This window comes from Salmo salar, chromosome 23, assembly GCF_965601325.2.
Source record: "Salmo salar chromosome 23, fSalSal1, whole genome shotgun sequence".
NCBI lineage: Eukaryota > Metazoa > Chordata > Actinopteri > Salmoniformes > Salmonidae > Salmo > Salmo salar.
Window position 1 is genome coordinate 30,087,077 of NC_138313.1, and position 26,393 is coordinate 30,113,469.

At 41.8% G+C, this 26,393-nt stretch overlaps 1 protein-coding gene and 1 non-coding gene across 3 annotated transcripts; both read right to left on the reverse strand.

Moving 5' to 3' along the window:
- Positions 1-6,864: 6,864 nt before the first annotated feature.
- trnag-gcc (transfer RNA glycine (anticodon GCC)) lies at positions 6,865-6,935 on the reverse strand. The gene has a single exon. It is a non-coding gene; the product is annotated as a tRNA-Gly (tRNA).
- A 2,065-nt stretch (positions 6,936-9,000) lies between these two features.
- On the reverse strand, positions 9,001-22,549 carry LOC106584354 (serine/threonine-protein kinase PAK 2). Of its 2 annotated transcripts, none has more exons than XM_014169568.3 (15): positions 22,335-22,549; positions 15,051-15,380; positions 13,439-13,545; positions 13,138-13,285; positions 13,012-13,043; positions 12,561-12,680; positions 12,325-12,457; positions 12,144-12,207; positions 12,007-12,055; positions 11,633-11,745; positions 11,344-11,461; positions 11,059-11,158; positions 10,534-10,730; positions 10,239-10,376; positions 9,001-10,056 (listed from the first exon to the last, which is right to left on the reverse strand). In XM_014169568.3, exons 2-15 carry the CDS (start codon positions 15,238-15,240, stop codon positions 9,970-9,972), a joined length of 1,596 nt encoding a protein of 531 aa, XP_014025043.1. In that variant the 5' UTR covers positions 15,241-15,380; positions 22,335-22,549; the 3' UTR covers positions 9,001-9,969. The 2 variants fall into 2 exon arrangements, with proteins under 2 accessions (XP_014025043.1, XP_014025045.1); XM_014169570.2 differs by having other exon boundaries at positions 22,292-22,547.
- Positions 22,550-26,393: the final 3,844 nt, after the last annotated feature.

Consider the following 26,393-nt stretch of genomic DNA (forward strand, 5'->3'; position numbering starts at 1 on the left):
TGAAATGTTTGATATTGAAATTGTTTGTTAGGAGATTAAATGTAATTTTAGCTTCCAAATTAGATAATTGGGTTTTCATAAGGAAAGTGCCCTGCTTGATCAGTGGCCCACCACTGTGAAGAGACAGGGGTTATAAACGATGAAACACATCCTTCCCCCTCTCCACTATATAAGCCTTTGACGAAAAGATAACCACATGTTCCAGTACGTGAGGTCTGCAGCCTCTACGTTAGAAGGACACACGTCAAGTACAGAACTAAGCCAACCTCGGCGTGAGCTTTGGTGGCGAATGGTATGAACTTTGAGCTTATTCACTACAGAAGTGATACTTTCTAGCCGTTGAGTTAGCAGCGGCCGCTGTAGACGGGGGCTAGGAAAGGACGGACGACGGACCCAGTCTAACAGACAGACGAAGATACCACCACGTATCCAATTTACCACCAGAGACATTCTTCAGAGGACAGAAAGATCTGTTGGCCAACCCGGCCAGCATCTACGACCAATATACCGAAGCGCAGCTCAGAGTAAATATTTATTGCATTTTCCTTTTCCAAATGGGCGGTAATTTAGTAATGCATAAGATAATGTATTTACGATAGCATAGCTGCTGTTTCTTCGTTCCTAAGTCTTCCCGCTCTTTCATTCAAGCCCAACCCCCTTTCCTTTGTGTAACCAGCCATCATACAGGTTCCGTCCACCAGGACGTTTTCTGTATGACATCATTTTATTCTGTGTATATGTAATTCTGTGTGATTAGTTTAGGTATTTAGTAAATAAATAATTAAACCCAATTTGGTATTGCTGATTCAACTTGTTAGCCAGGGTTCGTGAAGATAGCCAAGAATTTACAACTTTCATTATGAGACTGAAAATAAGATAAGGGTTAATATTGACTGCTATCGATGTAAAGTATTACTAAGTATTTTAAGAGTTTATTCGGAAGATAACGGCTCTATAAACGTTCTTCCGTGGTGCCCCGACTTTCTAGTTAATTACATTTACATGATTAGCTTAATCAGGTAATATTAATTAGAGTAATAATTTTATAGGTTAGCATGTCATATCACTTAATCCGGGCATAGCCAAAGACACGACAGTACAATGTTATTTGCAATATATATATATATATATATATATATATATATATATATATATATATATATACTGCTCAAAAAAATAAAGGGAACACTTAAACAACACAATGTAACTCCAAGTCAATCACACTTCTGTGAAATCAAACTGTCCACTTAGGAAGCAACACTGATTGACAATAAATTTCACATGCTGTTGTGCAAATGGAATAGACAACAGGTGGAAATTATAGGCAATAAGCAAGACACCCTCAATAAAGGAGTGGTTCAGCAGGTGGTGACCACAGACCACTTCTCAGTTCCTATGCTTCCTGGTTGATGTTTTGGTCACTTTTGAATGCTGGCGGGCCCCCTAGTGGTAGCATGAGACGGAGTCTACAACCCACACAAGTGGCTCAGGTAGTGCAGCTCATCCAGGATGGCACATCAATGCGAGGTGTGGCAAGAAGGTTTGCTGTGTCTGTCAGCGTAGTGTCCAGAGCATGGAGGCACTACCAGGAGACAGGCCAGTACATCAGGAGACGTGGAGGAGACCGTAGGAGGGCAACAACCCAGCAGCAGGACCGCTACCTCCGCCTTTGTGCAAGGAGGAGCAGGAGGAGCACTGCCAGAGCCACGCAAAATGACCTCCAGCAGGCCACAAATGTGCATGTGTCTGCTCAAACGGTCAGAAACAGACTCCATGAGGGTGGTATGAGGGCCCGACGTCCACAGGTGGGGGTTGTGCTTACAGCCCAACACCGTGCAGGACGTTCGGCATTTGCCAGAGAACACCAAGATTGGCAAATTCGCCACTGGCGCCCTGTGCTCTTCACAGATGAAAGCAGGTTCACACTGAGCACGTGACAGACGTGACAGAGTCTGGAGACGCCGTGGAGAACGTTCTGCTACCTGCAACTTCCTCCAGCATGACCGGTTTGGCGGTGGGTCAGTCATGGTGTGGGGTGGCATTTCTTTGGGGGGGCCGCACAGCCCTCCATGTGCTCGCCAGAGGTAGCCTGACTGCCATTAGGTACCGAGATGAGATCCTCAGACCCCTTGTGAGACCATATGCTGGTGCGGTTGGCCCTGGGTTCCTCCTAATGCAAGACAATGCTAGACCTCATGTGGCTGGAGTGTGTCAGCAGTTCCTGCAAGAGGAAGGCATTGATGCTATGGACTGGCCCGCCCGTTCCCCAGACCTGAATCCTATTGAGCACATCTGGGACATCATGTCTCGCTCCATCCACCAACGCCACAGACTGTCCAGGAGTTGGCGGATGCTTTAGTCCAGGTCTGGGAGGAGATCCCGCAGGAGACCATCCGCCACCTCATCAGGAGCATGCCCAGGCATTGTAGGGAGGTCATACAGGCACGTGGAGGCCACACACACTACTGAGCCTCATTTTGACTTGTTTTAAGGACATTACATCAAAGTTGGATCAGCCTGTAGTGTGGTTTTCCACTTTAATTTTGAGTGTGACTCCAAATCCAGACCTCCATGGGTTGATACATTTTATTTCCATTGATTATTTTTGTGTGAATTTGTTGTCAGCACATTCAACTATGTAAAGAAAAAAGTATTTCATAAGATTATTTCTTTCATTCAGATCTATGATGTCTTGTTTAAGTGTTCCCTTTATTTTTTTGAGCAGTGTATATATATATATATGAAGGAAGATGGATATATATATATAAAACGTAAACTCACCACATTCCGTACAAATGTGCGCAACCGCGACATTCAAACGAGGCTGCAAAGAATGGCACTGTAGCGTAGTGTTTCCAACTTATTTTCAGGGTAAATTGCTCGAGGCAGGTTGATTTGTTGCTAAATGACGCTGTGATGTCATAACGTAAAACTGTGTCATTACGTAGAATACACAATAACGTTGCTCAAATTGACTGGCCATCTCGGCAAAAAATGATTTGACATTTTTTCAGGTACAGACTCCCACTCTTTTCTGTACATTTTTGATTGAGGCATGTTGATTGATGTTGTAAGTTCTGTTCAAGATCAAACAAACATTCGTGACCAACTATATTCATTGGGTTTGGCTCGTCGAATCTGGGGTGTGAACTACGTTTCTATTCAAGCGTTGATCGACATGGTAATAGCTCTATAGTATTGGAGAAAAGTTGAAAAAACTGACCCTCCGTTACATCATGACGTGTCATGCCGTAACGTACATTCCGGAGACACCTGAAACCCCACCTCTTTAAGGAATACCTAGGATAGGATAAAGTAATCCTTCTAATCCCCCCCCCCCCCCCCCCCCCCTAAAAGATTTAGATGCACTATTGTAAAGTGGTTGTTCCACTGGATATCATAAGGTGAATGCACCAATTTGTAAGTCGCTCTGGATAAGAGCGTCTGCTAAATGACTTAAATGTAAATGTTATGTACAGCACGCATAAAGCAACTATTTCTGTCTTACAATCTCTCTCCACCAGGTGTAGCACTTCTCTCATCGTTTAAAAACAAGAAATGGACAGTGACGGGGGTAAGGGGGATACCTAGTCATTTTTTTCCGCATCACTGCATGGATCATAACTCTCAAAGTCTTTTGCAATTTAATTTAAAAAAATATATAATTTAGGTCAACCACTTGCGTGGTGCAAAGGACTGTTTTTTTTCCACTTGTAAGAACTTTTCTTTTTGTGAGAACCCGATTCATGTGAACGTATACAAATGTAATATTCTTCATATATTGAGTCATGAAGCAGATAATACAGGGAGATGGATTATACTATTGGTAGATGTCAACCACGTTCAATTCATTGTTGTAAATATTTATGCTTGCAATAACAAGTCAATTAACTGCATTTTATTTAGAGACATTGAGAGGAAAATAAGTAAAATTATGTCTAAATTTCCATTGGCCAAAGTAATATGGGGTGGAGATTCTAATACAGTATTACATGATAATCTAGATAGATGGCCTCCTAAGGATAGCAATTCTGTTTGTGAGATAAGGAATATATGTCTAAGGTTAGGTGTTCTGGATATTTGGAGACATAAGAACCAAGATAAGATTATGTTTACATGGAGTACCAAAGATGTATCTATTTAATCCCGTTTTGATTTCTGGCTGATATCTGAAGATATGGCTGACAAGGTTGATACAGTCTCAATTGAACCATCGATTTTAACAGTACTCAAAGGGATCTCAATAAAGATAAATATGCATGGTTTGTCAACAAAAAAGTTAGTTAAGGTTACTGGAAAATTAACAAGACTTTACTAGAGAATGAAGTATTTAAGAAGGAAGTAGCAGGAATTATTGATAAATACTGGAATTGTGCCTGTGTTATGAATACGTTTGGAAGTTACTGGGAGCTAATGAAATTTGATATAAGGCTTTTGGCTATTTCAATGGGGAAAGAAATTGCTCGTGCCAAGAGAGAGAAATAATATGACATCATAAAGGAAATAATGGATTATACTAAAAAAACTGAACTAAATAATAAGGAATTACTTGAGCTATCATCATTGCAAATGCAGTTAGACTGTATCTACGAGGAAAAGGCCCGGGGAGTGTTTGTAAGATCAAGACGAAAATGGATGGAAGAGGGAGAGAAAAATACAAAATATTTCTTTAATTTAGAAAAAAGGGCAGGCAAAAAGACTTCCATATGTAAATTAATGATTAATAATACTCCCAATGAAAATCCAAAAGAAATCTCTCAGCATGTTGCCCAGTTTTATCAGAATCTGTATACATCAGCCCAGTCAATTTCCAATATGGATCTTTTCTTAGACAATGTAGCAAACATTGCTAAGAAGATAGATAGTGATTTCAGGGATTTTTGTGATGATGAGTTATCTGAAATTGAGATAAAAGACTGTATTAAAAGCCTTAAGGACAATAGGTCCCCTGGAAATGATGGTTTAATAAGCGAGTTTTATAAAGCATTCAATGATAAATTGATTCCTTTCATTCTTGCTATGTTTCAAGAATCAATAGAAAAAGGGGAGTTACCGGCTTCCTTAAAGCAAGGTGTAATTACTTTGATTCCCAAACCTAATAAGGATACTCTTTATATAGACAACTGGAGACCCATTAGCCTGTTGAATAATGATGGGAAATTATCTGCCCTTGTATTTGCTAAAAGGTTGAAACAAGGCTTGCATCATATAGTTGATGAAGAACAATCTGGTTTTATGCATGATCGACACATTAGTAATAACATCAGGTTGATCTTAGATATGATTGACTATAATGACCTCATCCTTGATGATAGTTTTCTTATGTTTGTTGATTTTTATAAAGCTTTTGACACTGTAGAACATGAGTTTATGTTCAACGCAATACGTTTGTTGGGGTTTGCTGACTTTTTTTGTTATTGAGGTTTTAGATTTCAATAATCTAAATAATACTTTTAAAATAAATTGGATTCTGAAGTATGTTAAGAACCAGAACAGTATTTGGAATGTCTTCCCTAAGTATTTATTTCACTCTGTTGGTGGTTTAGAATTTTTGCTTCAATGTAATTTTGATGTTGATAAAATCCCAGTAAAGTTGGCCAAATTCCATAAGCAGGCAATTTTAGCTTGGATGTTAGTGTATAAACACAATTTCTCCCCTCACAAATACTTTATATGGAACAACAAAGATATACGATTTAAAAATAAGTCTCTTTTTTTTCATAACTGGTTTAAGAATAAAATTATTTTGGTTGGTCAGTTACTGAATGAGGATGGATATCTACTCTCATATGGGGAATTTCTTGATAAATTTAAAATTCCAATAACCCCAAAAGAATATGCAATTGTTTTTGATGCGATTCCAATGGGGGTTGTATCTCTTTTAAATTCCTCTGTGGTTGATGTAAGTAACATAGATTTACATGAAAATATATTCATTGGCGATATTAACATCAAAGATAAATGTAGTAACAAACAGATTAGGAATATTGTTTGTGATACAATTCCCTCAGCAAGGTTCTTTTGGTCAAATATCTATGGTGATATACAATGAGGGGAAAGCATGTAAAATTGAGAACAAATATTGTATCAGTAACAAGGTAAAGGAAGTTTAATTTAAAATGTTACATAGAATTTATCCTGTGAAACATGTTTTGGAAAGATTCAAGCTGAATATTGACTATAAATGTGATTTCTGTGGAATGGAGAAGGAGACCATTTTGCATTTGTTTTTTGGATTGACATACAGAATTTTGTTACAAAAAAAAAATGGGACCACTTGTACTATTTAATGGTTTTGATATAATGATTTATTTAAGAAATTCTGACATGGATAAAGATGTAGTATATTTAATTCAACTGCTAATAATACTAGGTTAAATTTCATATTCACAAATGCAAATGATCTTTTTTCGCTTTATAAATTAATTTAAACAATATGGCACTACTTTAACTAAAATGAAAAACAAAAAGGCAATTAAAACTTGTTGTATTATTAATGAATATGATTTGTTTGTTTAGGATTCCTGGCAATGTAAATAGTTTGTATGTATGCTTGTTTGCATGTGACTATTCTTCTTTTGTTTGTTGATATTTGTTAATAAAAAAAAAATAAGTTGTCGAGTTTTATAATATTATCAACAATACTAGCTAGCTATACTAGCTATAACAACTTAGTTGTTCAAATCATGATACATATTTTTAAAAGTGGGGATTGGCGTGGGTAAACATGCAACTATAACAACTTAGTTGTTCAAATCATGATACATATTTTTAAAAAGTGGGGATTGGCGTGGGTAAACATGCAACAAAAAGAGATAAGGAAATCAAGAAAATAAAGTGGATGACGGAAGCAAAACATGTCGCTGCATTGGCCGGGAATCGAACCCGGGCCTCCCGCGTGGCAGGCGAGAATTCTACCACTGAACCACCAATGCTTACTTCTACAATTTGTAGAAAAGCAAGGTCTATACATAGTATCATAAAACGGTATTTGACGAATGTATAGTAATACCTGTTGTAGTAGGAATACATGTTATCCATCTCATTCTCAAATCACTTTTATTAAAACATGGAAGCCAAACGCAGAAACTACAAATCCCTGCATTAACATGTGTCTGTTAGCTGATACTTCATGACAAAATACACCATATTACTGTCCTGCTAATGTGCCTGGACCTTGTAGGCTAAACTGCAGAGGAAAAACCCATGACTGACCCGAATGGTTGTCCAATTAAGCAGGCTAGATGCAGTTATTTTGAAATTAATATGCATGTTTTTGAGCAGTCATTCAAATGCCTTAGGCTATTGACTGCAGTTTACAGCAATAATAACATTCTTCATTACATTGTGTTGTTGTAGCCTAGGTAGGATACATTTCTTGTTCATAAAAAAACTTAAACAATTGGGTAGCATTTCGAGCTGCATACCTGAGCACTGGGAGGGAGGGCACTCAGCGCAGTCTTGGGAGCGCACAGTATAGGCAGCTACTACCTATGATTTCGTTATCTGATAAACTTGTTTTTATTTCGCTGTGTAAATTGACTGGATATATTCACCGCAGTATTAAGCCTAACATTAAGCTTATGAATTATGGGCTAATATGCATACGCTTCTAACTTAGGCTATAGGCTACTTCGAGCATGTCTGTCTTCATTGTTCTGTTGCGCAATTACGAACCTGGCCTCTCCGCTGCCATGGCTATTCCTTTTAAAGCTTGTTGGACACTTATTTCGACCTCCTCCTCCTTCTTCTCCCTACTACTACTACTACTACTATTAGACTATTGGAGGAGAGCTGAAGCTTGCTGAATTGAAGATAGGCTACAGCATTAACAGGAGGGAAGTTGGAAGGAGAAGCCATATTTTCTGATAGGAAGCCTATTTTAACACCAGCTACATCCTGAAAAAAATAGGCCAACACCATGAGTGGCCTGCTAATGTACCTTTCTGGACCTTCTAAGCTGTGGAGAATAGACCCAAACGGTTGCATAATCAGGCCTATGCAGTTACTTTGGCATGAAACAAAACAGGAAGTGTGAGTGGTTATTCAAATTAGCCTATATCACTGCAGTGTATAATAACTGTTTATTCACTTGATAACAATAATACATTCCTCATTGCACTGTGTTGTAGCCCAGGTAAAATAATTGTTTTCTAAAAAGTAGGCCTAATCAATAGTGCTTTGTGTGCCCCGGGATAAATCTAATAACTCTAGATTTTGAAGATCCTTGATTAGGTGACAGTACAGAATGTCAGCTTTTATTTTATAACCCAAAACACAACTAAAACAAACTGTAAATGCATCCAACAACTTTGTAGAGCTTGATGTAGTCATTGTGTGCAAGGAATATGGGACCAAATATTAAACTTTTGACTACCTTCGAAATCAGTTTGTCCAAATACTTATGACTTCTTCATGTGGGGGGTGTGTAAACGACTATATACATAAAGCACTTTAATTTCTAAGGTAAAACCCTCAAATACAGAATGTCACCTTTTACTGTCGCCCCATATAAAACATTTGAACTCAAATCCCAAACGCTGGAGTATAGAGACAAAAATGTTAGCTTCACTGTCCAAATACATATGGAGGGGAGTGTATATACAGGCATGAGTTAAGACAACCAAAATCATAAGGTGTTTTATGAAAAACAAATGTCTTTGTCTTTTGATCCAAATTTAATAGCTACAAAATGATGTTCTCATGGAGTATCATTCCTTGAGCCCACTCTTGGATGGCATCTTACAGTGTGACTTTCACACATCTCCATCCATTTAAGAGTCATGGTAAACAGATAATAATAAATCAAGAATAAGGACAAAATTAACAGCTGCATTTACTAGAATCTGCAGACAATTGTCAGATTGTTAGTTATTCAAATAGAAAAAAAGAAACAGTAAATATACATTGCCTTCTCTAGCCTATAAAGCTACCTGGCCTGACATCCATATCTTCTTAGCTACAGCACTGAATTAGACAAAAAGTACAGAATTCGACAAGTACAATAGTTCCATTTTTAATAAGAACAAAGAAAGTCGGCACAAGCAAGAATAAACCGTCATTCTACAATTGAATTTGCCCATAAATTGCACCTCCACTACCAAGAAGAGGCTTATGATAGAGGAGGAAATCACTGGTTGGACTGCCAAATGAGGCAACCCTATATCATCATCAATATCACCACATTCACTGTAATAATGGAAATGTTTTGAAATGTCTTTCCTATAACAAATGTGAGAATAATCCAAAGATTACATCAGGCACCAGGTGGAATAACAGTTTTCATTAAATGATAGGCCCATAACATGATCAGTCAGGACACATGAAATTCAAGTATCAAAATGATTAAGAGGACACTAACTATCTGTAGAGGAAACTACAACGACAGTAAGAATTATGGAGAAAAAAAAACATGACCCAATCAACAATACATAGGCCAGGGGTAGGCAACCCGAGTCCTGGAGTGCCACAGACACTTCATGTTTTTGATTTAACCGACCTGAAGACCAGGTGTGATGAATTTAGGCTATCGCTCAACTTAGCTCAGTTGGTCAGGTGTGGTGCCTAGTTGGAACACAATCCCGAAGTACCTGAGGCACTCCTGGAACAGGGGGTTGCCTACCCCTGCATTGGGCAATGTTTTGCATTTAAGGCAGTGATATTTCTTCCAAAAAGTAGGCACTAGATAGCTATGCTCATTCCATGTTAAATACAAATTAAGCCCCAACGTGACCCCCCGCCAATGTTTTCTTGTACAAAATAAAGTCTTCAAACATTTGAGTGAGAATCAGAGTTCATATGGCCAGCGGTGGGTAGTGTTCTGGATGTTTTTGGTCTTCTTCACAGTGAGGGTTGTCAGGGCTTATCAGACTGGAGCATGGTGGTGTCACTCAGGCTATTGTCTGGCACAAAACCTAAACAGTTGGCACAGATCTGGCACAGCGTTGTTTGTTTGTTCTATTTGTTCAGTTAACGGTTGCCTTTCATGGCCTCCTTAGCAGCCAAGATTAGAGGTGTAAGACTGGAGAGGGGTTTTGCCAGCTTCAGGAAGGGATGCTAGACAAAAAGAAGAGAAGGAGGAGAAAGAGAGTAAAGGGTTAACATTGAAGCTCATCTCTATTGTAGTACATGCAGACAGGGTAATGATGGAGTATATACAGCCAAATCCAACCAGTCAAGTTGACACAAGAGTAGAAGAGCAAATCACAAAGGAAGCCATAGATAGGATGGGTCATCACCTGCAGCAGCTCTTTGCCCCCACCTCTCTTCTCCACATCCATTTCCAGGCAGAGGTTAAGGAAGTCTCTGAATATGGGAGACAGTTTCTCTGGGTTCTGCAGTTCTGGAGTCCCATTTGTGGCAATCAGGTACAGTGCCTGGGGGAGAGGAGAGTGGGAAGAAGAGAACTGTGAGGTGCTGGAAAAGTATCTTACATCCATGTCAGTATCACTATGGAACTAGCTTTTGATGTACTGTGATATAGTAAAAGAAAGAAATGGCATTTAGGAGGGTGCTGCTCTATGGTTCACTTACTCTTAGCGGGTTCTCATTGAGGTATGGAGGCTCCCCCTCAACCATCTCAATGGCCATGATGCCCAGGGACCAGATATCAACCTTAGGCCCATAGGCTTTCCGGGTCACCACCTCAGGTGCCATCCAGTAAGGCGTACCCACCATGGTGCTGCGCTTGCTCTGCTCTGGAGTGATCTGGGCGCAGAAACCAAAATCGGCTGCACAGAGAGAAGGGAGGTGGAATTCAGAGAGAGATGGAGACATATGTTAGTGAGGGACTGAAGGGTAGCATACAAACAGTAGCACCAGCTTGTAATAGTCATTTGTTAACTATCCTTGCCAAATTGGTACTTATCTTTCATAGGATGCAGATGGCAAATTCCAGCTATAAATATGAATATAGAACAGTTTTACAACATCAAAGCGAATCCATATACCCGCAGACTTTCAATAAGGTAAATATCCACCCCCAACTATTAGGGCTGTTACTTCCTCTACATAGGCCATGGCTAGCCTGGGGTTGTTTAGTGGGAGAGGGAGACTCACTGAGCTTGACAGAGCCATCCATTCCCAGTAGCACGTTGTCACTCTTGATGTCACGATGGATGACCTGGTTCGCATGAAGGAACTCCAGTGCTTGTAAACACTTCAGATGGGGAAACCAACGGCAGAGAGAGAGAGCAATGGAGCGAGAGGGGATGAAGAAACAACGGTCAATATTTCCACATAAAATAAAGGCTCTAAATGTGAACACCCAAGTTACCCACCTAGCCACTGTTAAAGGGTAAACAGGTCAAGGTTAATGCAGTGTGCCATATAAGAGCTGGTCACCTCTCTGCAAACAGCAGCTATCTGAGCCTCGTCCATGCAGGTCTCTGTCACCACATCAGTCAGCGAACCACCAGCCAAATACTCCATCACCACATAGAGCTCCTCTCCCACCAGGAAACTAACAAACACACAGACACCAAAGCCGGAGAGGTTGTTAGGGTATATTGTATTGTACAATATCGTACACCCAGTAGTGTTCCACCATCACCAGAAAGTTAGGTTTGGCACACCCAACTTACACCAAAGTTAGTGCTGTTAAGCTTAATTATATATTTGATCATTCTATTACCTGTCTACATAGTTGACAATGTTCGGATTCTTTAACTCTTTCATCACCATAATCTCATTGATGATCAGCTCCTTCTTGGGCTGCTTCTGTAGGTTGATCTGTTTAATGGCCACCTGTGAGAAACAGACAGAAATTAGGAAAGGTTCAAAATGATCATCTAAAATGGGTGTGTGATTAGTTATCCTGCAATCTCTCAACTCCTGCCAGGCTTACAGTTTTCAAACGCTTTCCCCATTTCTGTCTCTTTGTATCTAGTCTCTGCCGCACTTTGCACATCTTTCCACAACTCTCAAGGTCTCCTTCCCTTTACTTATTCTCCTCAATCCACCCATCCCCGGTCAGTCGACCAATGACAACCCTTAATTCCCCTTTACCTCCTGTCCGGTGGCGACGTCAATGGCTGTGAACACTGTCCCTGAAGCCCTGTGTGGAGACGATGGTTACATATTTTTAATAACTTGGGACACACACACACAAATACATCACAATTACCACCTTCAAATAAACTTACCCCTGTCCAATTTTTTCATATCTTGTGTACTTCTTTCTGGGATCTCCAATGCTGACAATAGTTCCTGTGGGCAAAGATAAAGTTATACAGAACAACACTAAATTATCCTGACAAGAGGGTTATATTAATAACTACCAGTAAAATTGTCACGTTGCTATTGTAAGAAATGTAGTGTGTTTACTCAGTTTGTCCATGATCTCCTCGTCTGACATCTTGCCCTTCTTCTTCTGTCTGTCTAGCGCCTTGGAGGCTGCGTCTCCATCTGGACACGTGGCTGGAGCAGGGATGGGGTCAATGACGGAGCGAGTGTAAACCTGCAGGAGAAACACACACAATAAATAAATAAATAAGAAAGAATATGAGCGACTGAGAAAGAGCAAAAGAAAACTGAGGCGAGCTCCCGTCAAAATTACTCACACTCTTAGTGTATTCTGGACGTGGTGCCACAATGGGTGGGGGAGTTTCATCATCATCATCATCATCATCATCAATGTCCTTGATACTGATCGATGAGGGTTCTGTGCCCTTTTTGACCAGCTATTGCAGAAAAGAAGATAACAATAGACATTACATATATAGCCCACACATATTTCATTCACACATTTTCAGGGCTGCTATGAATGAGGTCAAGGACCAAGAAATCCCAGCCCCATAGTATTCAGGTAGCTAGTAAGGGAAAGGGGGATACCTAGTCAGTTGTACAACTGAACGCCTTCAACTGAAACGTGTCTTCCACATTTACCCCAACATCTCTGAATCAGAGAGGTGCGGGGGGCTGCCTTAATCGACATCCACGTCTTTCACACCCGGAGAACAGGGGCAGAACGACAGATTTTTAAGTAATCACTAGAAAGAAGTCAGTACTTACAGAGTGGGGCCCTGCAGGGAAACCATCCTTTTCTAAAAATGAAAAGGGAGAGGGAAATAATTGCAGTCTTGAGAGTCTATAACAATCTTAGAAAACAGCAAAGTGTCATTGATTGAGAAAGCTCACCAGAGGAGAAACTGAGGTATTTCTGGCGGCCGTTGCCCGTTGAATCATAGAATTTGAGCACGTCGAGAACAGCCTGTGGGTTCTTCTTCTGCTCTGATTTGGTGATGTTTGACGTCTGGAGGAGCCGTGCCCATTGCTCTGGCATGCCCTATCAGAGAGGAGGATACAAAGAGATGGGGTCAGGGGTCAATCAACTAACTCGGGAAGAATCCAAAACAAGCAGTACTATGGTCCTCCAGGCTGGGATTTGAGTATCCCTGGAATAAGAGCTGAAAAGTCGGAAGAAAGTGACCCTACTTACAGTGAACTCCCCAGTGACAGCATCAAAGCCAACGTGGATGGTGTGTTCAAAGTCTGAAGGCGGAGAGATCTCTGGTCGTTCTTTGTCCCGGTCTTTCTTTCTACCACCTGAAAGTCATCAAATAAACCATCATTACATTCTCTGTTAATAAATGTGCTGAAATGTAATCAGATCCAACAACGGATAGACTGAAATTGAAAAGAGCAAAATTCAACCGCTCCCGTCACTGGATAGTCTGATGCATACAGATGGAAACTAACATAAAATGGATTGGTTCTGAACTAAGATACACTGAATGAAATGTAGCCTCTTAATACACCTTTAAAAAATGGCTGAGGCTGTGGCTCCATAGGTAACTGTCCCATCCAGCCCCCTGGATCTTTTTTTCCCCCCAGAGCTGAAGATCCGAATCACGTTCTGCACATGCGTTTCTCTACTTTCACATTTCTCACTGTCAATTGTGAATAAGAATTTTTCAAGTTCTAGCGGTGAAACATCCATGCAGCATCTGCATACCAACCATTTGATCTCAACTAGGTTCAGAGATAAGCATTTAGGTTAGATCTTCTTGAGTTATACAGCGTTGAATTATGTACAGAGGGCAAAGTTTAGAGCAGATGATGTTAACTGTAGCATAGCCCGTGTTTAGTTTCAATCAAAGCACTTATTTTGTCTAGTGGCGCGGGCATGACAGAAAAATGCGACCATTCGCACAATCATCCTAAAATCTTATAAGAAATTAGGTGTTTTTTTGTATTCCAGTAACGTTATACCAGGGATGAGAAACTTTGAAGGGGGTGGGGGCCACAAAAAACTGTAATCCTGCAATTCTACACATTTTGCCATAGGGTGGAGTGAAATGTTTGCAGTAACTCGCCCAATCTGAGTGAGAATGACTAATACAAATCAATGGGGGCCCCCCGGCTGGTAACTCAACCATGATAACAAGTTTAGATCGTTTTCTAAGTTAAACTAACTGCCAGCTAACACATTTTAGTAGACATGGGCAAATTGACTGACATAAGAAAAAAACTGCTGATGCACAACCAAATTTCTAAATTGCACCTTGTGTGTTCTACTATTCTAACTTGCAACAGTAAGTTGAGACCCCGACTGAGGGAATTGATCCAAGTGACTACAAAGCCCGCAGGCCACCAGTTCCCCATCCCTGCGTAATACTATGCTATTATATTTGGTACTGTTATGTAGAATGATATCATTACTGTGTGATCTTGCAGACATTTATTCAGCTTTGATCTAACATGAGCAGAATCTAATATGCGCAGAAGCTTCGGGACGCTTTAGCTGTCTGTAAGATGGTCCAGAAAAGTTGGATCCACAGCCACTCCGTCACAGAAATAGGACAGTTGACCCATGCTTAAGAGCAGTGGTTCCCAAACAGGGACACTAGGACCCCAGGGGGTACTGGGCCTATCCACCAGGGGTACTTGAGAAGACTCATGAGACCATAGGCCTACTGGTAAAATGCACGAGGGGGTACTTCAGGGGTACTCTGGGCAGAATACAATTCAGTTGGTGGTACAGTAACCGAAAAAGGTTGGGAACCACTGCTTTAGAGCCCCTGCACCATCTCTATGGACTCGTGTCTCACCTTTCTCTGCTCCTGAGAAAATTGAGATTATCTTGTTGCGGGGTTTCCTTTCTTCTGGAACCGAGGGCAGGGGCTTGGAGCTGTGATTGGCTGAGAGCGGGTCCTTGCTGGAGCCTGTGCTGAAGATGGTGCTGCTCATCCTGACTGGGGGGGCCGGGGGCTTGTCCTCGGGATCCCCGTTATCACACATGGCCGCAGGGAGCGGGAAGGACAGAAAGAGGGTAACAAAGAGACAGGAGGAAAGAAAGCGCTAATGTGCACAATAGACAGAGGTGGGTGCAGAGAGATCAGGAATGGGAATCAGAATAGAAGGAGAGCATGGGGTGATATCTGCAAGACAAACAGATACATGATCAGTTTAACTACACAAATGACAGGTGAACAAAAGCACATGCACATTGCAAAACATATTAGGTGGTATTTGCTTTTGAAGAGGCCAGTCCAATTTTATGGTTGTAAACCTGTTCATTTTTATCTTGAGGTGAAACTGACTTTACGCCACAGAGGAGCACCTTTATCTAGACAGGAAGATTGCCGTCAGAACTCATTTTCTCTCTGGCATGTTTTCAGCATTCCACTATGACTATGCAGAGATATGAACTTAGAGCAGAGTTCCTATATTATCATAGCACACATTGTCATTCACCCTCAAAACATAGGCATACAGTAGCAGTCAAGTTTGGATACTCATTCACTCATTCAAGGGTTTTCCTTTGTTTTACCATTTTCTACATTGTAGAATAATAGTGAAGACATCAAAATTATGAACACATATGGAATCATGTAGTAACCAAACAAGAGTTAAACAAATCAAAATATATGTTATATGAGATTCTTCAAAGTAGCCACAATTTGCCTTGACAGATTTGCACACTCTTGGCATTCTCTCAACCAGATTCATGAGGTTGTCACCTGGAATGCATTTCAATTAACAGGTGTGCCTTGTTAAAAGTTAATTTGTGGAATTTCTTTCCTTCTTAATGCATTTGAGCCAATCAGTTGTGTTGTGCCAAGGTTGGGGTATACAGAAGATAGCCCTATTTGGTATTAGACCAAGTCCATATTATGGCAAGAACAGCTCAAATAAGCAAAGAGAAACGACAGTCATTACAGATCAGTCAATACGGAAAGTGCAGTTGTTCAAGTGCAGTTGCAAAAACCATGACGCGCTATGATGAAACTGGCTCTCATGAGGACCGCCACAGGAAAGTAAGACCCAGAGTTACCTCTACTGCAGTGGATAAGTTCATTAGAGTTAACGGCACCTCAGATTGCAGCCCAAATAAATGCTTCACAAAGTTCAAGTAACAGACATCTAAACAACTGCTCTGAGACTGCATAAATCAGGCCTTCCTGGTCAAAATGCTGCAAAGAAACCACTACTAAAGGACACCAATAAGAAGAAACTTGCTTAGGCCAAGAAACACGAACAATGGACAATAGACCGGTGGAAATCTGTCCTTTGGTCTGATGAGCCCAAATGTGAGATTTTTGTTTCCAACAGCCGTGTCTTTGCGAGACCCAGAGTAGGTTAACGGATGATCTCTGCATGTGTGGTTCCCACTGTGAAGCATGGAGAAGGTGGTATTATGGTGTGGGGGTGCTTTGCTGGTGACAGTGATTTATTTAGAATTCAAGGCACACTTTTTTTTTTTCACCTTTATTTAACCAGGTAGGCAAGTTGAGAACAAGTTCTCATTTACAATTGCGACCTGGCCAAGATAAAGCAAAGCAGTTTGACACATACAACAACACAGAGTTACACATGGAGTAAAACAAACATACAGTCAATAATACAGTAGAAAAATAAGTCTATATACAATGTGAGCAAATGAGGTGAGGTAAGGGAGGTAAAAGCAAAAAAAGGCCATGATGGCGACGTAAATACAATATAGCAAGTAAATCACTGGAATGGTAGATTTGCAGTGGAAGAAAGTGCAAAGTAGAAATAATGGTGTGCAAAGGAGCAAAATAAATAAATACAGTAGGGGAAGAGGTAGTTGTTTGGGCTAAATTATAGATGGGCTATGTACAGGTGCTGTAATCTGTGAGCAGCTCTGACAGCTGGTGCTTAAAGCTAGTGAGGGAGATAAGTGTTTCCAGTTTCAGAGATTTTTGTAGTTTGTTCCAGTCATTGGCGGCAGAGAACTGGAAGGAGAGGCGGCCGAAGGAGGAATTGGCTTTGGGGGTGACCAGAGAGATATACCTGCTGGAGCACGTGCTACAGGTGGGTGCTGCTATGGTGACCAGCGAGCTTAGATAAGGGGGGACTTTACATAGCAGGGTCTTGTAGATGACCTGGAGCCAGTGGGTTTGGCGACGAGTATGAAGCGAGGGCCAGCCAACGAGAGCGTACAGGTCGCAGTGGTGGGTAGTATATGGGGCTTTCGTGACAAAACGGATGGCACTGTGATAGACTGCATCCAATTTATTGAGTAGAGTGTTGGAGACTATTTTGTAAATGACATCGCCGAAGTCAAGGATCGGTAGGATGGTCAGTTTTACGAGGGTATGTTTGGCAGCATGAGTGAAGGATGCTTTGTTGCGAAATAGGAAGCCAATTCTAGATTTCACTTTGGATTAGAGATGTTTGATGTGAGTCTGGAAGGAGAGTTTACAGTCTAAACAGCCACCTAGGTATTTGTAGTTGTCCACATATTCTAAGTCAGAACCGTACAGAGTAGTGATGCTGGACGGGCAGGCAGGTGCAGGCAGCGATCGGTTGAAGAGCATGCACTTAGTTTTACTAGCATTTACGAGCCGTTGGAGGCCACAGAAGGAGAGTTGTATGGCATTGAAGCTCATCTGGAGGGTTGTTAAAACAGTGTCCAAAGGGCCAGAAGTATACAGAATGGTGTCGTCTGCGTAGAGGTGGATCAGAGACTCACCAGCAGCAAGAGCGACATCATTGATGTATACAGAGAAGAGAGTCAGCCCAAGAATTGAACCCTGTGGCACCCCCATAGAGACTGCCAGAGGTCCGGACAACAGGCCCTCCGATTTGACACACTGAACTCTATCAGAGAAGTAGTTGGTGAATCAGGCGAGGCAATCATTTGAGAAACCAAGACTATTGAGTCTGCCGATGAGGATGTGGTGATTGACAGAGTCGAAAGCCTTGGCCAGGTCAATGAATACGGCTGCACAGTATTGCTTCTTATCGATGGCGGTTAAGATATCGTTTAGGACCTTGAGCGTGGCTGAGGTGCACCCATGACCAGCTCTGAAACCAGATTGCATAGCGGAGAAGGTGCGGTGGGATTCGAAACGGTCGGTAATCTGTTTGTTGACTTGGCTTTCGAAGACCTTAGAAAGACAGGGTAGGATAGATATAGGTCTGTAGCAGTTTGGGTCAAGAGTGTCCCCCCCTTTGACGATGGGGACGACCGCAGCTGCTTTCCAATCTTTGGGAATCTCAGACGACACGAAAGAGAGGTTGAACAGGCTAGTAATAGGGGTTGCAACAATTTCAGCAGATATTTTTAGAAAGAAAGGGTCCAGATTGTCTAGCCCGGCTGATTTGTAGGGTCCAGATTTTGCCGCTCTTTCAGAACATCGGCTGACTGGATTTGGGAGAAGGAGAAATGGGGAAGGCTTGGGCGAGTTACTGTGGGGGGGTGCAGTGCTGTTGACCGGGGTAGGGGTAGCCAGGTGGAAAGCATGGCCAGCAGTAGAAAAATGCTTATTGAAATTCTCAATTATAGTGGATTTATCGGTGGTGACAGAGTTTCCTATCCTCAGTGCAGTGGGCAGCTGGGAGGAGGTGCTCTTATTCTCCATGGACTTTACAGTGTCCCAGAACTTTTTGGGAGTTTGTGTTGCAGGAAGCAAATTTCTGCTTGAAAAGGCTAGCCTTGGCTTTTCTAATTGCCTGTGTATACTGGTTTCTAACTTCCCTGAAAAGTTGCATATCACAGGGGCTGTTTGATGCTAATGCAGAACGCCACAGGATGTTTTGTGTTGGTTAAGGGCAGTCAGGTCTGGAGAGAACCAAGGGCTATATCTGTTCCTGGTTCTAAATGTCTTGAATGGAGCATGCTTATTTAAGATGGTGAGGAAGGCATTTAAGAAAATAACCAGGCATCCTCTACTGACGGGATGAGGTCAATATCCTTCCAGGATACCTGGGCCAGGTCGATTAGAAAGGCCTGCTCGCTGAAGTGTTTCAGGGAGCGTTTGACAGTGATGAGTGGAGGTCTTTTCACCGCTGACCCATTACGGATGCAGGCAATGAGGCAGTGATCGCTGAGATCTTGGTTGAAAACAGCAGAGGTGCATTTAGAGGGCAAGTTGGTTAGGATGATATCTATGAGGGTGCCCATGTTTACAGCTTTGGAGTGGTACCTGGTAGGTTCATTGATAATTTGTTTGAGATTGAGGGCATCAAGCTTAGATTGTAGGATGGCTGGGGTGTTAAGCATGTCCCAGTTTAGGTCACCTAGCAGCCCGAGCTCTGAAGATAGATGGGGGCAATCAGTTCACATATGGTGTCCAGAGCACAGCTGGGGGCAGAGGGTGGTCTATAGCAGGCGGCAACGGTGAGAGACTTGTTTTTAGAGAGGTGGATTTTTAAAAGCAGAAGTTCAAATTGTTTGGGTACAGACCTGGATAGTAGGACAGAACTCTGCAGGCTATCTCTGCAGTAGAGTGCAACACCGCCCCCTTTGGCCGTTCTATCTTGTCTGAAAATGTTGTAGTTAGGGATGGAGATTTCAGAGTTTTTGGTGGTCTTCCTAAGCCAGGATTCAGACACGGCTAGGACATCCAGGTTGGCAGAGTGTGCTAAAGCAGTGAATAAAACAAACTTAGGGAGGAGGCTTCTAATGTTAACATGCATGAAACTAAGGCTATTACGGTTACAGAAGTCATCAAAAGAGAGCGCCTGGGGAATAGGAGTGAAGCTAGGCACTGCAGGGCCTGGATTCACCTCTACATCGCCAGAGGAACAGAGGAGGAGTAGGATAAGGGTACGGATAAAAGCTATGAGAATTGGTCGTCTAGGACGTCTGGAACAGAGAGTAAAAGGAGCAGGTTTCTGGGGCCGATAAAATAGCTTCAAGGTATAATGTACAGACAAAGGTATGGTAGGATGTGAATACAGTGGAGGTAAACCTAGGCATTGAGTGATGATGAGAGAGATATTGTCTCTAGAAACATCATTGAAACCAGGTGATGTCACCGCATGTGTGGGTGGTGGAACTGAAAGGTTGGATAAGGTATAATGATCAGGGCTAGAGGCTCTACAGTGAAATATGCCAATAAACACTAACCAGAACAGCAATGGACAAGGCATATTGTCATTAAGGAGAGGCATGCTTAGCCGAGTGATCATAAGGGTCCAGTGAGTAGTGAGGTTGGTTGGGGTCACGGCGATTCAGACAGCTAGCCGGGCCATGGGTAGCAAGCTGGCAGAAGATGATCTGTTTTTAGCCACCTCGTGCGTTTCCGTCAGTAGATTAGTGGGGTTCCGTGTGTTAGAGGGGACCAATCCAATTGGCAAAATAGTTATAGTGGCCCAAGAAAATTGTGCGATAGACCTATTCAGATAGCAGCCGATAAGACAGCTTAACCAGCATGGCTTCCAGAGCATTCTGCAGCAATACACCATCCAATCTGGTTTGTGCTTAGTGGGACTATCATTTGTTTTTCAACAGGACAATGATCCAAAACACACCTCTAGGCTGTGCAAGGTCTATTTGACCAAGAAGGAGAGTGATGGAGTGCTGCATCAGATGACCTAGCCTCCACAATCACCCGAACTCAACCAAATTGAAATGGTTTGGGATGAGTTGGACTGCAGAGTGAAGGAAAAGCAGCCAACAAGTGCTCAGCATGTGGGAACTCCTTCAAGAATGTTGGAAAAGCATTCCTCATGAAGCTGGTTGAGAAAATGCCAAGTGTGTGCAGAGCTGTCATCAAGGCAAAGGGTGACTACTTTGAAGAATCTCAAATATAAAATGTATTTTAATTTGTTTAACACTTTTTTGGTTACTACATGATTCCATGTGTTATTTCATAGTTTTAATGTCTTCACTATTATTCTACAATGTAGAAAAAAGTAAAACAAATTAAGAAAAACCCTTGAATGAGTAGGTGTGTCCAAACATTTGACTGGTACTGCAATTCTGGGAAGAACAACACTGGATGGGTGTGTTGCAGAGGCAATCGGAAGGGACTGGGCAAGAAAATAGGTAGGTCTAGAATTGATTATATGCACCTCAACAGTAATTACTGTCATTTTTCAGAAAGGTGTTGGATACAGAGCTAAGAAAGGCAGTAGAAGTGCAGACTGTGGTGGGTTTTTAGAGGGTTAATCATTTTTGTAGTAGAGATCAACAACAGGGAGGGTTGGGTGGAGAAGCAGCATCACAAAAAGCAGCCACATTACTAGCATGTAACTGTCTCTTTCATTGTATCCTTTGTCATCTCCATCTGATGTATAATTGACCAGGTGAAAGCCAATTCATTACAAAAGGATGTCCACTAGAGCGGAATCCATGTTAGACTGTCGAGAAACAATAAATCGACTGGGTATGATCGTGACCATCATCGTAATCACCTTTCAGATCATTAACCAGCTAGTCAGGAAGGAGAGAAGAAAGTAGAGGAATACATATAAATTCTCTCACTCGGCCATCATTGTAAATAAGAATTTGTTCTTAACTGACTTGCCTAGTTAAATAAAGGTACAAAAAAAAGTTTTAAATATACCATTGACCTAATGTTAGGTCAAGGTTTCTGAAATGTTCAACACAGTAGGGAACTAGATCACCCCCTATGACTTCCAAACGTGTATTTCCAAGATGGAAAATGCATTCTAGAGACACTGTGAAAGATCAGATGCTCCTCTGTGAAAGATCAAACGTAATACTTGCAGGTGAACCTAGCTAAATAGTTAGGCCTGATTACACGAAGATATTAAGTCTAGGCTAGTTAGCTAACTGTTTTACCTATTCAACTAAGATACCTAAAGCAAGTTAGGCTAACAGTTGTCCGGAGTTCAGTTAGCCAGTTAGCTAACGTTAATTGCATATAGTTAGCTAGCTAACAATATCAGAAGTGTGAATTAGCTAGCTTGCGCTGTTATTTCTAGCGCTAGATTAACAAACTAGTTTATCTCCAAGGACGAAAGCCAGACAATAACGAACCCTGCTTGACAATACAAATGTACATTTGGTAAGCAACAGAACGACATTAGCTAGATAATATAGCGCGTTTGCTCGGTGCCGGTAATAACTTACGGGTATTTTATTTGCTAGCCAATGATGTCGACTCGCAACTCACCAGGCAGACTCCATACACCACAGAAAACTTGGGTCCAAATCCTCGATGCTGTGAAAGCTTTAATTTGTACATACGTTAAAAAAAAGTTATGATATGATGTAGAGTTTACAGAATTATACAGAGTAAACCAATGTATTGTTTCAACAGTTCCTATATAACTTTTTCGTCATTCTTTGTCGACCGGGAGGATTCTTCTTCTTTGGTATCATAGCATTTTGTTTGTGCATGCTGCCACCTACTGTGCGGTAGTATTTTTATTTTTATTTTATTTCACCTTTATTTAACCAGGTAAACTAGTTGAGAACAAGTTCTCATTTACAACTGCGACCTGGCCAAGATAAAGCAAAGCAGTTCAACACATACAACAACACAGAGATACACATGGAATAAACAAACATACAACCAATAATACAGTAGAAAAAGTCTATATACAGCGTGTGCAAATGAGGTAAGATAAGGGAGGTAAGGCAACAAATAAGCCACGGTGGTGAAGTAATTACAATATACGAATTAAACACTGAAGTGATAGATGTGCAGAAGATGAATGTGCAAGTTGAGATACTGGGGTGCAAAGGAGCAAGATAAATAAATACAGTATGGGGATGAGGTAGTTGGATTGGCTATTTACAGATGGGCTATGTACAGGTGCAGTGATCTGTGAGCTGCTCTGACAGCTGGTGCTTAAAGCTAGTGAGGGAGATATGAGTCTCCAGCTTCAGTGATTTTTGCAGTTTGTTCCAGTCATTGGCAGCAGAGAACTGGAAGGAAAGGCGGCCAAAGGGGGAATTAGCTTTGGGGGTGACCAGTGAGATATACCTGCTGGAGCGCGTGCTACAGGTGGGTGCTGCTATGGTGACCAGTGAGCTGAGATAAGGCGGGGCTTTACCTAGCAAAGACTTATAGATGACCTGGAGCTAGTGGGTTTGGCGACAGATATGTAGTGAGGGCCAGCCAACGAGAGCATACAGTTGGCAGTCGTGGGTAGTATATGGGGCTTTGGTGATAAAACGGATGGCACTGTGATCGACTACATCCAGTTTGCTGAGTAGAGTGTTGGGGGCTATTTTGTAAATGACATCGCCGAAGTCGAGGATCGGTAGGATGGTCAGTTTTACGAGGGTATATTTGGCAGCATGATGCTTTGTTGCAAAATAGGAAGATGATTCTAGATTTAATTTTGGATTGGAGATGCTTAATGTAAGTCTGGAAGGAGAGTTTACAGTCTAGCCAGACACCTAGGTATTTGTAGTTGTCCACATATTCTAAGTCAGAACCATCCAGAGTAGTGATGCTGGACGGGCGGGCAAGTGCGGGCAGCGATCGGTTGAAGAGCATGCATTTAGTTTTACTTGCATTTACGAGCAGTTGGAGGCCACAGAAGGAGAGTTGTATGGCATTGAAGCTCGTCTGGAGGTTAGTTAACAGTGTCCAAAGAAGGGCCAGAAGTATACAGAATGGTGTCGTCTGCGTAGAGGTGGATCAGAGAATCACCCCCAGCAAGAGCAACATCATTGATGTATACAGAGAAGAGAGTCGGCCCAAGAATTGAACCCTGTGGCACCCCATAGAGACTGCAGCTCTTTCAGAACATCAGCTATCTGGATTTGGGTAAAGGAGAAATGGGGGAGGCTTGGGCGAGTTGCTGTGGGGGGTGCAGGGCAGTTGACCGGGGTAGGGGTAGCCAGATGGAAAGTATGGCCAGCCGTAGAAAAATGCTTATTGAAATTGTCAATTATAGTGGATTTATTGGTGGTGACAGTGTTTCCTAGCCTCCACGTAGTATGTGCTCAACCACGTTAACGTGATACAAAAAGTAGGGGGAAAAGGAAACAAAATCGCACGACCAACTAACCCTACACATATATACCATTATATCATAAAAATAAAAACACCTATATACCATTATATCATTAAAAAAAATAAACACCACCTACTTCCACTGCTGTGGTAGCCATGCTGGTTAAGTGTGCATTGAATTCTAAATAAATCACAGACAGTTTCACCAGCAAAGCAACCCCACATCATAACACCATGCTTTACGGTGGGAAATACAATGCGGAGATCATCCGTTCATCCACACCGCGTTTCACAAAGACAAAGAGTTTGCAACCAAAAATCTCAAATTTGGACTCCAGACCAAAGGACAAATTTCCACCGGTCTAATGTCCATTGCTCGTGTTTCTTGGTCCAAGCAAGTCTCTTCTTCTTATTGGTGTCCTTTAGTAGTGGTTTCTTTGCAGCAATTCAACCATGAAGGCCTGATTCACGCAGTCTTCTCTGAACAGTTGATGTTAAGATGTGTCTGTTATTTGAACTCTTTGAAGCATTTATTTGGGCTGCAATTTCTGAAGCTGGTAACTCTAATGAACTTATTCTCTGCAGCAGAGGTAACTCTGGGTTTTCCAGTCCTGTGGTGGTCCTCATGAGATCCAGTTTCATCATAGTGCTTCATGGTTTTTGCGACTGCACTTGAAGAAACTTTCTTGAAATTTTCCGTATTGACTGACCATCATGTCTCAAAGTAATGATAGATTGTCATTTCCCTTTGCTTATTTGAGCTGTTCATGCCGTAATATGCACTTGGACTTTTACCAAATAGGGCTATATTCTGTTTTTCAACAGAACAATGATCCAAAACACACCTCTAGGCTGTGCAAGGTCTATTTGACCAAGAAGGAGAGTGATGGAGTGCTGCATCAGATGACCTGACCCCCCCCCCCCCCCCCCCCCCCCCCCCGTCACAACACAACTGATTGGCTCAAACGCATTAAGAAGAAAAGCAATTCCACAAACTACCTTTTAACAAGGCACACCTGTTAATTCAAATGCATTCCAGTTGACTACCTCATGAAGCTGGTTGAGAGAATACCAAGAGTGTGCCTAGCTGTCATGAGTAGGTGTTATAAAACTTTTGACCGGTAGTGTATATCACTCATTGGCCTATCTGTCTGTGTCACGGATACACTACTCACAGGGATCCCTCACCCTCAACCCATCTTCCTCTACTTTATTCACTGCCTCAGCTTATCGATACCTTCTGCACTACTCTGACTCTGGCCACCTCTACCTGCCTCTCTTGCACTGGACATTTCTGATCCCCAGCAACATGGGCACCCCTACAGTTGACACATACAACTTTATCCACCGAAATTACACAAGCCCTCCTGCACACTTCCTACATCTTGGAATCACCCTCCTACATACATGACAGGACCATAAATGTTGCACATGAAACATTGCAGTGGCTTCGGCACACAAGATCTAACAGGATAATTGATATATCCTAACATGAATTTGTCAGGTAAAAACTGAGATTCAAAACTCAAAAGGACTGACAGTGACTCCTCTGTTTCACCACTCTCACTACCGGGTCTGCGTCGCACCAAAAGGCGGGCACCACAAACACCAGGAATCCTCAACCTCAATTGCTCCACCTGCACACTTGATGCTACCACAGAAACCACTAATTTCTCCGCTTTATTACTCCTCAGAAATCTACAGAAGTCCAGAGAGGACATATGAATCAAAAAATTATTCCCTGGTTATGTCGAGATCCAAACATACAGTCGAAGTCGGAAGTTTACATACACCTTAGCCAAATACATTCACAATTCCTGACATTTAATCTTAGTAAAAATGCCCTGTCTTAGGTCAGTTAGGATCACCACTTTATTTTAAGAATGTGAAATGTCATGATAATAGTTGAGAGAATGATTTATTTCAGCTTTTATTTATTTCATCACATTCCCAGTGGGTCAGAAGTTTACATACACTCAATTAGTATTTGGTGGCATTGACTATAAAACTGTTTAACTTGGATCAAATGTTTCAGGTAGCCTTCCACAAGATTTTTGGCCCATTCCTCCTGTCAGAGCTGGTGTAACTGAGTCAGGTGAGTAGGCCTCCTTGCTTGTACACGCTTTTTCAGTTCTGCCCACACATTTTCTATGGGATTGAGGTCAGGGCTTTGTGATGGCCACTCCAATACCTTGACTTTGTTGTCCTTAAGCCATTTTGCCACAACTTTGGAAGTATGCTTGGGGTCATTGTCCATTTGGA